Source organism: Taurulus bubalis (assembly GCF_910589615.1).
Source record: "Taurulus bubalis genome assembly, chromosome: 4".
Taxonomy (NCBI): Eukaryota; Metazoa; Chordata; class Actinopteri; order Perciformes; family Cottidae; genus Taurulus; species Taurulus bubalis.
In genome coordinates, this window is record NC_136592.1 from 13,986,848 (window position 1) to 13,999,400 (window position 12,553).

Consider the following 12,553-nt stretch of genomic DNA (forward strand, 5'->3'; position numbering starts at 1 on the left):
GAACGAGAGGAGGAACCTTCACCTGTAGACATTTGACATTAACGTGTGTTTCACAACCCTCAGGAAAAGAAGAAAACACGGCACATTTGAAGTAAAAGCTCCGCGCTTTGGATAGTGTATCGCTGCCCGGTCGCTGGAAATAACTTCATTATTCCAGGTTTTTTTTGCGGGCGACTGTCGCCCCGTCCTCCGGTTTGACTGGATACTGCAGGCTGTATGGAGGGATGTCGGCATGGCTTGCACCAGGAGAACAAAAACTTTGGTGTCCACATGCGTGATACTGAGCGGTATGACTAACATTGTTTGCCTGCTCTATGTCGGATGGGTCACTAATTACATCGCCAACATCTACATCAAAGTTCCGATGCCTCTACCGGAGAGAAAGTTAGAGGGGGACAAAAGAGGCGACACTCTCCGGATCATTGAGAGGCTTGATCGGCTAGAGAATGTGGTCAACCAGCACATACAAGGTAAAGCCTCCATCATTTTAACTCGCTGTGCTCCCTACGTGACTCTACCTGCACCCAAACCACCTGGGCTCCATCAAGAGAAAGTACTAGTCGAATAGCTGTACTGTTTGAGTGCAGTCACAATATGTGTGTTTGCATCGTCTGTTTTGGGAAATTGATACAGTCGGAACTTCTTTTGTCTGTTAAAGATTGGTTATTCATTAGGTGTGATAGAGAACAAGTGACTATAAGAAAAGGATTACTGAGCCAACTATTTAAGAATGGCTCTCCTCAATTAATAATTAGTTATAGGTTGCAATATAATAATATTTATTATAAGCTGCCATAAATATGTATACATTAGATGAAGTCTTACTGATGGGTGCAATTTAAAAGTGTTCAACATTGCTCTGGTGATTTACATATCACCATGTCTTACTCTTAAATGCATGTTGGTGCCTTCATTAAGTTTTATCTTGAACTTTACTCCACCTCTGTAACACAACATAATGCATCCTTACTGAGAGTCAGAATCCAATAAAGTGCCGGGAGTAGAACTATTCTGCATTAAAATGCAGGTTCAACACACTGTATTATTCAGATTCCACGATGTAGTCTGATTAGGACTATGGATGATTTTCCAATTCATATTTTTTCAAAGTTAATTTGGAATATTTATGAAACACTGCATCTTCCACATTATTTTAAAACGTGTTCCTTACTTTTAGGAATGTCTGGAATCCGGTTTTTCAAATTCCCTCAGGCCTCTCCTCCACTCAATCACACACAGTTCATTTGTCTTCCCTCTGTGTCTTTAAAATAGTTATTCTTGTCATTACAGGGGGGCTCATTTTGGGTAGGTCTCAATCTGAAATGGCACAGAGCTGGAGTGGTGCAGAGGTAAAATGCAGACAGAAATCCACTCATGCTGCTTTGAGCAATAAGGGCTCTGCTAAGCTCGGGTAAACGTTCCTCCTGGAGGCAGGTCTCCATTTCATCTTGGCATTCATAGGCATCTGCAGGGCGGAGCTTAGTTCAGGTGACTTACCACCAAACTACATGTTTCAACTTTTTCTATTACTCTGACAGGAAAGATCATTTCATGCTAGATTTGTGCTTAAAAAAACATCAGCATGATCTGGGAACATTTCAACAGTGATGTTTCACTTTAGAAAGCCTTCCTCTAACAGTAAAGATAGTTATAAAAAAAAGATAACTCTGGCTGCAGCACCTCTAAAGCTCACTAATTAACATGTGATAGCTCGGAAATGACTGCACCCGTCATAGAAATAGTCCCACACACAACCCCCTTTCAGACAATTTATATTTTTTATACTTTGGTGTTGTACAGTTTAACAAACAAGATACAACAGATTCTTTTTTTTGATTGGCAGAGGATTCGGGGGAGACGTGCTTGATTCCTTCATGGTGAGGGCAGCGCGACCAGGTCATGTTTGTGCGCTGCGGCACATTAAATAGCCCAGAGTTTTTTTTCAGCGTGAGAAATACGATGTGTGGCGGGAGGGCGTGACTTAAGACCGAAATGCGTGACAGTCACGCTCAATGCGTGAGAGCCCTGATAATTAGTGTGCTTTAAATGTGCTGGAATGTGGCCATTTTACCTTTGGAGAGAGCCAGGCTAGCTGCTTCTCCCTGTTTCCAGTCTGTATGCTAAGCTAACCGGCTGTAGCTTCATATCTACATGAGTAGACATGAGTGGCATCAATCTGCTCATCTGTCTATTTCCCAAATGTTAAAGTCATCCTTTTATATTAGCTCATTGTCTTTTTATGCCACTTTTAAAACTAGGACAGTCATTCAGCAGTTAGTTAAAAAAAGTCATGCATATTAAACTTTCACTTTTTTCTACTCTTAACAGTATGAGCTCATGCACAGTCAGGCATCATTATTTTTGGCTGCTTTGAGCATTTGTACAATAAATACAGGAAGTCTCCGTGCTTGTCGGTTTGAGCACTGCGTCATTGATGACAACAGAAGCCGCTACTGCTGGAGGAGACAGTTGATGTGATATTGGTGCACATTTGCAACAATAAAAACTTTCCCAACAAAAAGAAAAAAATGGTATCATGTTAAGTACGAGCCATCTTGTCTGGATTTCCCTGATAATTACTCTGACTGCATCCGCTGCAAATAGAGACCCATAATCCGAGTCTATAAGTGCCCAATGGCGTCAACAGTCGGAGCTTCGGGCAGAGCCAGAGAGTCATTAGTACACTTACGACATCTCTAAAAATACATCTTCCTCCTATACCACACTGTGAGACAAGTGCAGAAATTGTATCTCCTGGCTCTTGAATTCTGTAGTTCAGCTTTGGAGAGGGTCCTGGTGCACTATTGACTCAACCGCATGCGCTTAGTTTTAGTGCACTATAAGACCGACATGAGTTCCCACACCACAGTGCATTGCATTACTGCATGTGAGAATGAAACATTTGCTGCTGCTGAGTCGCTGTGGACAGTCAGAAGAGATGTCTCTGGCGTCACTCGGGGATGAGACAGAAATAGAAACATGATTTTCTGACTGTATGATAGGTTTAGTTAAGTGGCCTGTTACCAGGGCAAAGTAACCTGGCAACAGCCCACAGACCAGCTGAGCTCTTTGTTGTATTAACTACAGTCAACCCAGGAGAATTTATTGGAAAGTGGGACTGAGCAGGTTCACACACGCCCACCATGAGGGCTGTTTGCTCTGCTCTTTGCATGTTATTGTGACTTTCTATAGAAGACCTCTTCAGCTTTCACTTCACAATCATCATTAGAATTATTTATGTTTTCATACTTGTTGCATACAGAGTAAAATAAGCACTCAGTTACAGCTGTGCCAATATTTATATTTACTTTTCCGTGTATATATTATCTGTCTTATTTTTCTTATTATATTTATTTGTGTGTATTTGTTGACCTGGGTGATGAGATTGTATACTTCCCCTTGCAGACATGCACAAAGTAGTAGTGAATAGATGTTAACAGAGCTGCAACAAACAATTTACATTAATTAATTAATTATTTTTTAATACCATTTAGTCTATCAAACTTAAAAAATAAATGACATTCAAAATTACTCAGATGCCTGTGATGTCTTCTAATTTGCTTCATTTTTTTCTGACTATTTTTTCTTGAAATATATTTAGTCACTGATTCATTTGATTTCAATCAACTAATCGGTTAACCAACAAGCAATAATAATTTAATTGACTACAGTTGATGCCTCAGTTGAATAGTTTGTAAAATGTGTGTCTGGATGTATTATGAGGATGTTGTTTATAATAAGGCAGCGTGTCTCATGGCTTGCTTTGACCTCTGAGGATGTGTATTACCAGTATATGGTCTGATTGGATGGCCACAAGGCCTGCGAGAGGCAGTCATTAACACAGTGCTGATTTAGCGGCATATTATAGCCACAGCTCCCAAGATGACTTCGAGCTAATCCACCTGTCAAGTCAATTGAGAAGCTCAGTAAATCAGCGTTTCTGTTGATGCTCAGAGGACAGTTACATTGTCATATTTATCTGATGTGATTTTTCCAGAGCAACAATGAGTGCAGCTGTAGAATAAATGAGTGAAATGTAAAACCGGTGAAAGCACATGAGTATGTGGATGTGTGCAGGTGTTTGTGTGCATGCTTGTGCATGCAGGCTGTGGTATGCAGCTCGGGGAAGTACACGTTATGCTCCCGTTTCTGTGAAGTGCTCAGTCATTTGAGAGAAAGGTAAACGAGTTCAAGAGAACAGTTAAAAGACTCTTTAGTTGAAGGCAACCTTGTTTCTTACAAAGAAAATACCCTTTTTTCTAATATTATTTTTCCCCTTACTATGTACGTATTATTAGATATAATATGTCTAAATGGATACTGAAGGTATACAAATGTATTCTATTCAAAGTTATTAAAGCATAATTAATATGTATTTATGACAGTCTCCCTATTACTGATATAAATAATATAACATTTGGGCATCATGTACAGAGAGGAGAGCTATACATATTTCTTGTCTTGTAACTTCTTCTGCAACACATTTTCATTTGGCAGCTCAGGAGCTTCTTTTTTTTTTTACCTTTCGTACAGATGCACCATGATGATAGCTATATTTATAGGAGTTGATGATTCTTTTGTAATTTGACTTTGTAAAAGATGAGTATTCTGTAAATCTTTTCATGGGTTATGTTGACAATTGATATTTACACCAAAGTGAAAAAGAAATTAGGAATGCCCTTCTCATTGTAGTTAATTGAGTGGGTCTTACCTCGATAGTGGCACAGCACAATCAGAAGACTTGTGTTTGTGTGCATCAACTGGCTGGCTAATTAAGGTGAATGAGGTGCAGGTGTGCTGGCAGGTGATTGGGGAACGGCAGGAGCGGCTGGGGAATACTGCTGTGTGCAGAGTGAAGTGAGGCTCTGAAGTCAAAAACCAAAGCTGCCAAGGAATAATCTCCAGGAAATATATATTTTATACACTCAGTGCCCCTTTAAATGTTACATTCCAATATAAACAGTTCAGTAATAAATGATATCTTTACAAAGATAATATTGTTCCATTTTGATTGACAATGTTGGAGAGGTATTCATTTAACATCTGTTTTTATTGTCCAGGTTGTAGTTTACAGTGGTGTTGAAGTATACTACATTACATGCATTATTATAACACATTTCACAATGTCCAATACAACTAACAACACTGACTATGACCTGGCTTGCATTATCGTATTGGTGTACTTAATAAAGTGATCAGGGAGTATATATTTGTATTAAATATATGCTTATAGCAATGGCTCCAGTCTCTTTTGAGAAGAATACAACTACCTGGCAACTTTCTGCCTTCTAATTGATTTCACATGTGTTCTAAAGCAACATTTATGTAAAACGTAGACTGCTCTCTTTTGTGATGAATTAGCTTACAGTCTGTGTATTCCAGATATGGAACAATACATTATTTGTGAGGACAATACTGCAACAAGTCAACAGCCTTGCTAGCGGCTCTGTGAGGCTTTGAGCTAAATGCTACTGTCAGCTGGCCAACATGCTTACACCATCAATGCTAACACGATAATGTTTAGGACGCACATGCATAGAGGTGTATTCAGGTGATGCATTAAACAATCCCGCCGATGATTTCACACTTTTCCTCCGATCAACAGCTGGTGGTAACGCATGCTCCAGATTAGGGCTGGGCGGTATACTGGTTTCAAATGATCAAAGAACACAAAGCACAGTTGAGGCAAGGATCATTAATTTTGCCTCAATTTTAAAATGTAAGGGTACTTTGCGGTACTCTCTGGTGGATAAACTAGTTTTCTGTACTGATGTTTCATATGACATATTGACATGAAGCAATCTGTGACGAGCCATTATCAGCCAATATTGGCCTGCTGAATCATCAATCTGGCTCCACTGTAAAAAGATTATGATCGTTGAGGGAATATTTCCATCCAATGGCAGAATTTCATGATTCTTATTCAGTAAACAACCAGGTAGGACACATTTAGAGAGACAGAGCTGTATGCAAAATATAGTATAATAGACTAAAGCCCTGAAATGTTTTTGTGAATGTGTCTCTGTACAGCGATAGTGCTTATCAGTTGTAATAATCAGTTATAATAGAGTAAAGCAAAGAGACACTCGCAGAATACAGCCTGTAGGCAGGGATGCAGTCTGGGCTGAGGATTGGGAATATTAAACAAGGACATATTCTGGGTGGTAATTCCAATAAATCGAGAAGTTATTGAAATACAGGGATATGAAGGCACTGGAGAATGTTTGGTAATGAAAATAATTAATAATTCTGACTCCAGAGGGCAAAGTCATCACGAAAAGAATAAATTAGACATGTAAAAGCCTCTTACAAGAGTGTCGATTCAAAAGGTCGTCCCCTGACAATTTCTACTAAATAGATCAGTTCACTATTGCAAATGTTCTCAGTGTAGTAGTTTTCCCAGTGAATTTCTGCAGCCACAAAATTAAATAAATGAAAACAACCAGACTGAAATCTGGTTTTGCTGTGACTGTATGAGGTTTCATTGCAGCTCAAGTCATGTATCTGTTTTCGATGATACACAGTGATGTTCTGATATAAACTGCACTGCTCAAATCCGGTTAAAGAAATACCATACATGTTGTCAAGATAAACTTACAGCTGCCTTAAATGATTTTTGACCAGTTTTAGTCTCAAAGAGCTTCAGTGAAGGCAGCAGCAGACAAGACAAGTGAAGTGCTTCATGCTTTTTAGATTCATCAGCAGTGGTTTCTGGGTTGTTTTTCCTCCATCCTCCTCTGCACTTTCTTTCTCATAATGACACTAAGTGAAGACGCACACTCTGGTTCAAACACACTCATACCATTATTTAGAAAGTGTATCTATCTGCTGTGAGCAAGTGTAGACTGTCATTTTCTCATGCAGTAGAGCACAGTAGCTTCTGATTGCAAAAGTTCTTTGCTTCTTTTTGGGGTTGAAGCTGCAGATAGACAACACTTCAAAATATGTAACTGACCAAAGGGACAATCAATAAATATATTCCCATTAGAATCTGAAGTAATAACTGAGTAATGTTACTATAAATACAACAGCACAATGCGTTTCGTCCCTATCTGTTCCCACTCAAACCAAAAACGTCAATAAATTCATTAAAACTAACCTCTCAAATGTGACGATGTGAGTTGTGTTAACAGAAAAACATTTTTCATGCATTAGACTGAAGTTGCATGCTTTCCACTCTGTAAGACAGTGGACTTCAGCTATTCGATTTGTCTTTAGTGAGTCAGCTGGTGCTGATGTGAGGTTATGATGGGGAGGGTGGAGATAGATTACAGGGTGAGACTCGATAAGACAGAAGTGAATTATCGTGGCCTCGAAATGAGATTCCTCAACACTAACTATAATTGAGATCTTCTATCAAAATAAATTTTCCCAACCTTCACTCATCATTAATCCATCCGCCGATAGAAGAAACTCCAACTGTAGTGATCTGCCACGAAGCATTGCATTTTAAATCCAGTAAAAAAAAAAAAAAGTATGGATGGATGTTATGTTTTCGTCCTCTAAAAAAGTGTCTGTTGAGGGGCATGTTGAGCATTCTTGAATGCACCACCAATGTCAATTTAAATCTCTACAGTTCATCACACTGAAATTTGTCGTCCTGTGATTTGGAATAATTTCAGAGGTTGACTGTGTTGTTCATCGCTTGTACAGTAAACCTACCGGGGTTTGTAATCTGTAAAATACAAAAATGAACTGGACAGGATTTGTGTCTCTGAAGGTTGGGATTTTATTACTACATGGACTGAACCGTGATTTTTAGCCTGTATCTGCTTAAATGTTAGCTATTTCTAGCTCTGCCCCAATAGATAATTACAGTCCCAATATATTCCTTTTTTCTTCAGTGAATTTGTTATTTTTCTCATTAACCGTTGGTTGATCGAGATTGGTGCAATTAAACCACTGCAGAAGAAAAGGGCACAACAACATTATTGTATTTAAAAGAGCTCTGTCAAACCTTAAAGAAATGTAGAAGCATGATGAAAATATGGCATTTCTGTTTGTGTTATGTATTGATTTGTGTCTTCTCATGGCTCCACACAGACCGGATGTTTTTGTCTGCTCCTTCTATTTTCCGTCTCTCCAAGCATCAGTTTAAGTCACAAACTTCATGTGCGTCATGAGTTATTCACTAGGTTGGTTGCACATTGCTGCATTTTTCTTTTATTGATTCACCAACCTTTCCACCTCTGCCAAGAGTAAAAACATTTTGTGTGATATTAATACAGGTGGATGGAAACGTCCACCTCACATCAAGCATCATTGGTCTTAATATAAAAACTAAACTAAACTTTATTACATTTGTCATATACATACATGACATTTGGCCTCTGCATTTAACCCATCAGTAGCAATTTAGGAGCAGTGGGCTGCTGTGAAGCTCCTGTGAAGCCACTGGGCATTCAGTGTCTTGCTCAAGGACACTTCAACATACAAACTATGGGGAGACCAGGGATCGAACCGGCTACCTTGTAGTTGCCGTAATATAATATATATGAAATAGTTATATATGGAAATTTTTTTATATTGAATCCCATATGGAGAAACAAAGAAACAAGAAGCTGTTGAATTGACCTTTGTATAATCAACTCTGCAGAAGCTGTAGATGAGCCATGCTCTTGAAATTGATTCAGAGTGGAACGTTACCTTGTTTTTCTTTTTACTGTGTATGAATTCATATGAGAGAGGTTTTCCTTTTCTAAACCGAATGAACAGAAAGAGAAAACTGCTTGCAGACTTTTCATGGACAACATTTAAGGAAAACAAAAACCACGGGAAAAGATTGAAAAAATAAAATGCAATGCTTGATGTATGTATGTAATGGTAGACTTACAGAAGGGAAATAAGCTTAATACATCTACCTTACTCCACAAGGCCTTATCATTACTTTTCTGAACAACATACACATAATAAACTACTGTGAATGCTGGTATGAGTAAAAGGTGGGCAAAGAAAGTCGCAGAAAGTCGCATCCGAAGTGAGATCCACCTCCTGTACTCCTGAAGTTTTTATCAATCTGTCAGGGTTTAAATCATTGAGAAAAACGTTAGATCCTGTTCGTGAAATGAAGAGGTTGTAAAAGTGTTTTATTCCCCGAGTTCTCAAACCACTCAACCTTTCCCTCACAGGATACAGTCACTGTCAAAGAGCATCTTTCCATTACATGTGAACAAGGTCCTACATGACTCCGTTGTCCTCTGCTGTTCCAGTGTCAGATGCCTCATGGTCATGACAAACTGAGTGAAGCTACTGTATGAGGAGCCGGAGTCTTTCTAAGATTTTTTAACTTGATCGCTTTGGTGTGTAGATGTGTGATTTATGAGGGCGAGACAGATCACAAAACTCACAGTTCAGATTGTATCAAGGATTTTAATCACAAATTAGGTCAGCCTCAATCTAATCTGCAAGAGTTTTGAAAAAACTAATGATGAACGTCATTATTTATGGGGATCAGATGAGCTTCGGAAGGGGGAGAAATCCGACAGGAACCCGAGGAGGCTGAGGCAGGTATCGTGGTCGGGGACAGAAGGCTATGGCGGTGTCCAGGTGTAAGAGGCCAAATTAACCCCCGTCCAGATTAAACCTGGTATAAATATAAACCTGATACAAACTGTCCTAGGCCAAACTATACCCGGGGGTGTAAAATAGCCCTATAGTAATTTAGTAATTTTTTTACTATTATAAATTTATTTATAATAGTATAAAGGTAAAAACGTATAGAAAGACCTCACCTAGAAACTCAAGTGAAGATGAACAGAATAGCATTACATTTGTTTATACATACATATTTGCATTGTTTCAGAATCCCTCGTTGCTTTAAATGAACAATGCTGTGAACACTCAAATGATGGTCGTATTGTTGAGCAGTTGACGCCATAAATTCTGCACCATCATCCCCATTTCCTGTCTGTGTCTTTTCCTGGTGCAAATGCATGCCATGAAATATTCGCAAATGCCTCTAGAATGCAAATGCTTTGCATACAAATAGATACAATCCATTGTGAGGAGCTTGGTTTGTATTTGTATGTGGATGTCCTGGATAAATTGCACACTGATAAGAACAACAGCCAGAATTTTTTCTTTACACTTTCAGTCACCCCATCTGTAGTCTTCTCATTTGTAGGCGTCAGAAATGTGTTATATGTCCACACTGTGCATCATTTGTGGTCACAGGTTGATTTGCTTCATGTTTATTAGTCATATTTCTTGTAATAAGTAAGATGATCATTTTTTTAATGTTCTAATTTACAAATCCATAATCATAACAAAACGTGATCTCGAATAGCGAGCTCAGATGGTGTTTTATATCACATTCATTTTGATTTTAAAACTAAAACTATGCTTTGATGTGTTCTTTTTTTATGAGACAGCACTCTAAAGCCTCTGGATCTTCTGATAAAACATGATGGGGTGATACAGCCGTCAGGCAGTGCTTTGTCTGTCTGGTACAGTGGCGGCCGTCAGCCACCAGCCAGCAGCCATTCAGTCTGCCTGTTCTGAGGTGCAAACCAACACTGTGCAAAAACTGTCTTGTGCTTTTGTGGGGCATCTGCTGTGCAGTGATAAGGACCGAACTGTTTCACTCCTTTTTTTTTGCAACACAGAATAGAGTTTTTGAGCTATTTATATATCTCATTGTATTCTTGTAGGAAGTCATGTTAGATAAAATGTTCCCTAAACCTATACGTTGGACTGATGTTAGTATGAGTGCAGAGCAGGATGTAAAACAAAGCTTCTTTTCAAAGTGATGAAAAATGAAACGCAAGAGCACATCTGCTCCACTCTGATTACAGAAGTGAAACTCAGCGCAACTTAAGTTTCATATTTCTGGAAGGAGAGCTCACTTTGCCAGCGCCTCTGAATCAGCAGCCTGAGGTTCGACACAATCGCTGAAAAGTCCAGCGAGTCCTGAAACGGCTCAGTGTACGTTGCCTGCAGCTGCACACAGCCAAACTATGGCTGTTTGTTCTGACTTTGGTAATACGTTTTGTTTATCTTTCTTCAGCAATATTTGTTCTTGGTACTGCCTGGCAATGTAGTGGTAATCAAGTTAGTGGGGAATAAAACTAGTTGTTAATATACAACTTGAATTACAACAGGCTGTGGACCGGCTCTGTTAGCCGTTGCTTAGTTTCATCTGAATCAGCAACGTGCAGAGTCCCATGTTTATATTTGCTCTAAAACTGCTTTAACGCGTTTAGTGCATTGAATTCTTTTGTAACAGACTTACAACCGCTGTGATGTTTGGTTTCACTGGCAGCCTCTTTTCACTGGAGGCTTGATAAGCCTCATTACTGGTCTTTAGCTTGTTTTTTTCACCTTTAACGGGTGATGTGAGAGGTGCAACACATTTAGCCAGCAGATTTTGCAAATGGAGACAGCCTGAGGCTATTTTTCTCCATTTCCTCATGAATGAGCATGCCAGTTCACAATTGCATCTGGCCTGTGAGATTTAAAATGACTGACACAAATGATAATACAATGCATTGTATTTTGTGACAAATCTTATATATTTTATTTTCCCATGTTCTTTATTTCTAATTTTAGACTAGTGTTGATCTTTGTTTACTGTGTTAAATCCCTACTTTTGTATGCTTACAATCATCTCTGTATTTTACAGTCAATGCAATGACAACACAAAGTTTAATCACTGTTAGAATCACATTGTCCATTTTGCTTCATTGTGAGTGCAGAGCGTCTCAGGTTTTAGCATTCTTTAGATTATGTTGCATTTTCAGTTTGTAACATTTTGCCTTTCTCCAGCAACAAATCAGTAGTTTGAGGTTATACAGACATTCTCATATCCAGCGACAGGGAAGTTTTTATGTTTTCCCCCCATTAAATCACTGAACCATTGGTGTGTGCACGTTCAGTAATGCCTTGACAGAGTTACGAATCTATCCATTGCACAAATACAGTATACTAAAACATTCAAAATACACTGTACCTATTGTGAAAAACATTTATTTCATGTTTAATTTCCACCGAATAATTTGATTCTGTTTCTGTACCTTCAGTCCATCATTCTGTCTTTGATTTCCACATCTCTTAATTTTCAGGATAACATGTTTGTTTCTACATGAAAGAGATAGAATGGAAGGCAGGAAATAAAAAAACAAAACAAAAACACAGATGAGATAAAAGGAAACCTCAAAGGTCTCATTAAAAAATATCTCTCCATTAAAAGCAAGGCATACAACAAATAAGGACAGTAACTGAGCTGAGAAGCAAGTGTGGAAGATATCAACCACAGGAAATAACCTGTAAAATAACAGATGCAATAATAGATGAGAACATAGATGAAAACAGAGCTATATAAATGCTTCATGTCACGTAACTTGTATCTTGTTTCAGATCAGTGTAGTGGGAAATGGTCGACACAGAAAGGAAAGACCTTTTATAAGATAAACATCAGCGTCTTCATGCCTGTTTAAAATATCAAGCAACGCCATTTGCCATGCAGGGCCGTGAGTATGCAAGACAGCATTAGTTGATGTTTGGTAGAAGTGGAAACATTGACCTTTGTTGAAAACATGTGATTTAAATGATCGGT

The 12,553-nt window shown here is 38.6% G+C and overlaps 1 protein-coding gene across 2 annotated transcripts in view; it reads left to right on the forward strand.

Annotated features, from left to right (window-relative positions):
* Positions 1–229: 229 nt before the first annotated feature.
* galnt18b (UDP-N-acetyl-alpha-D-galactosamine:polypeptide N-acetylgalactosaminyltransferase 18b) overlaps positions 230–12,553 on the forward strand; it is a gene marked incomplete at its 5' end in the record, with an annotated part of 68,081 nt that continues 55,757 nt past the window's right edge. The window contains one exon of one of the 2 annotated variants that reach the window (XM_079216465.1): positions 230–470. In XM_079216465.1, coding sequence (XP_079072591.1) covers positions 233–470 — 238 coding nt within the window. The remainder of the gene's footprint in view (positions 471–12,553) is intronic. The other variant, XM_079216464.1, reaches the window with a different exon arrangement.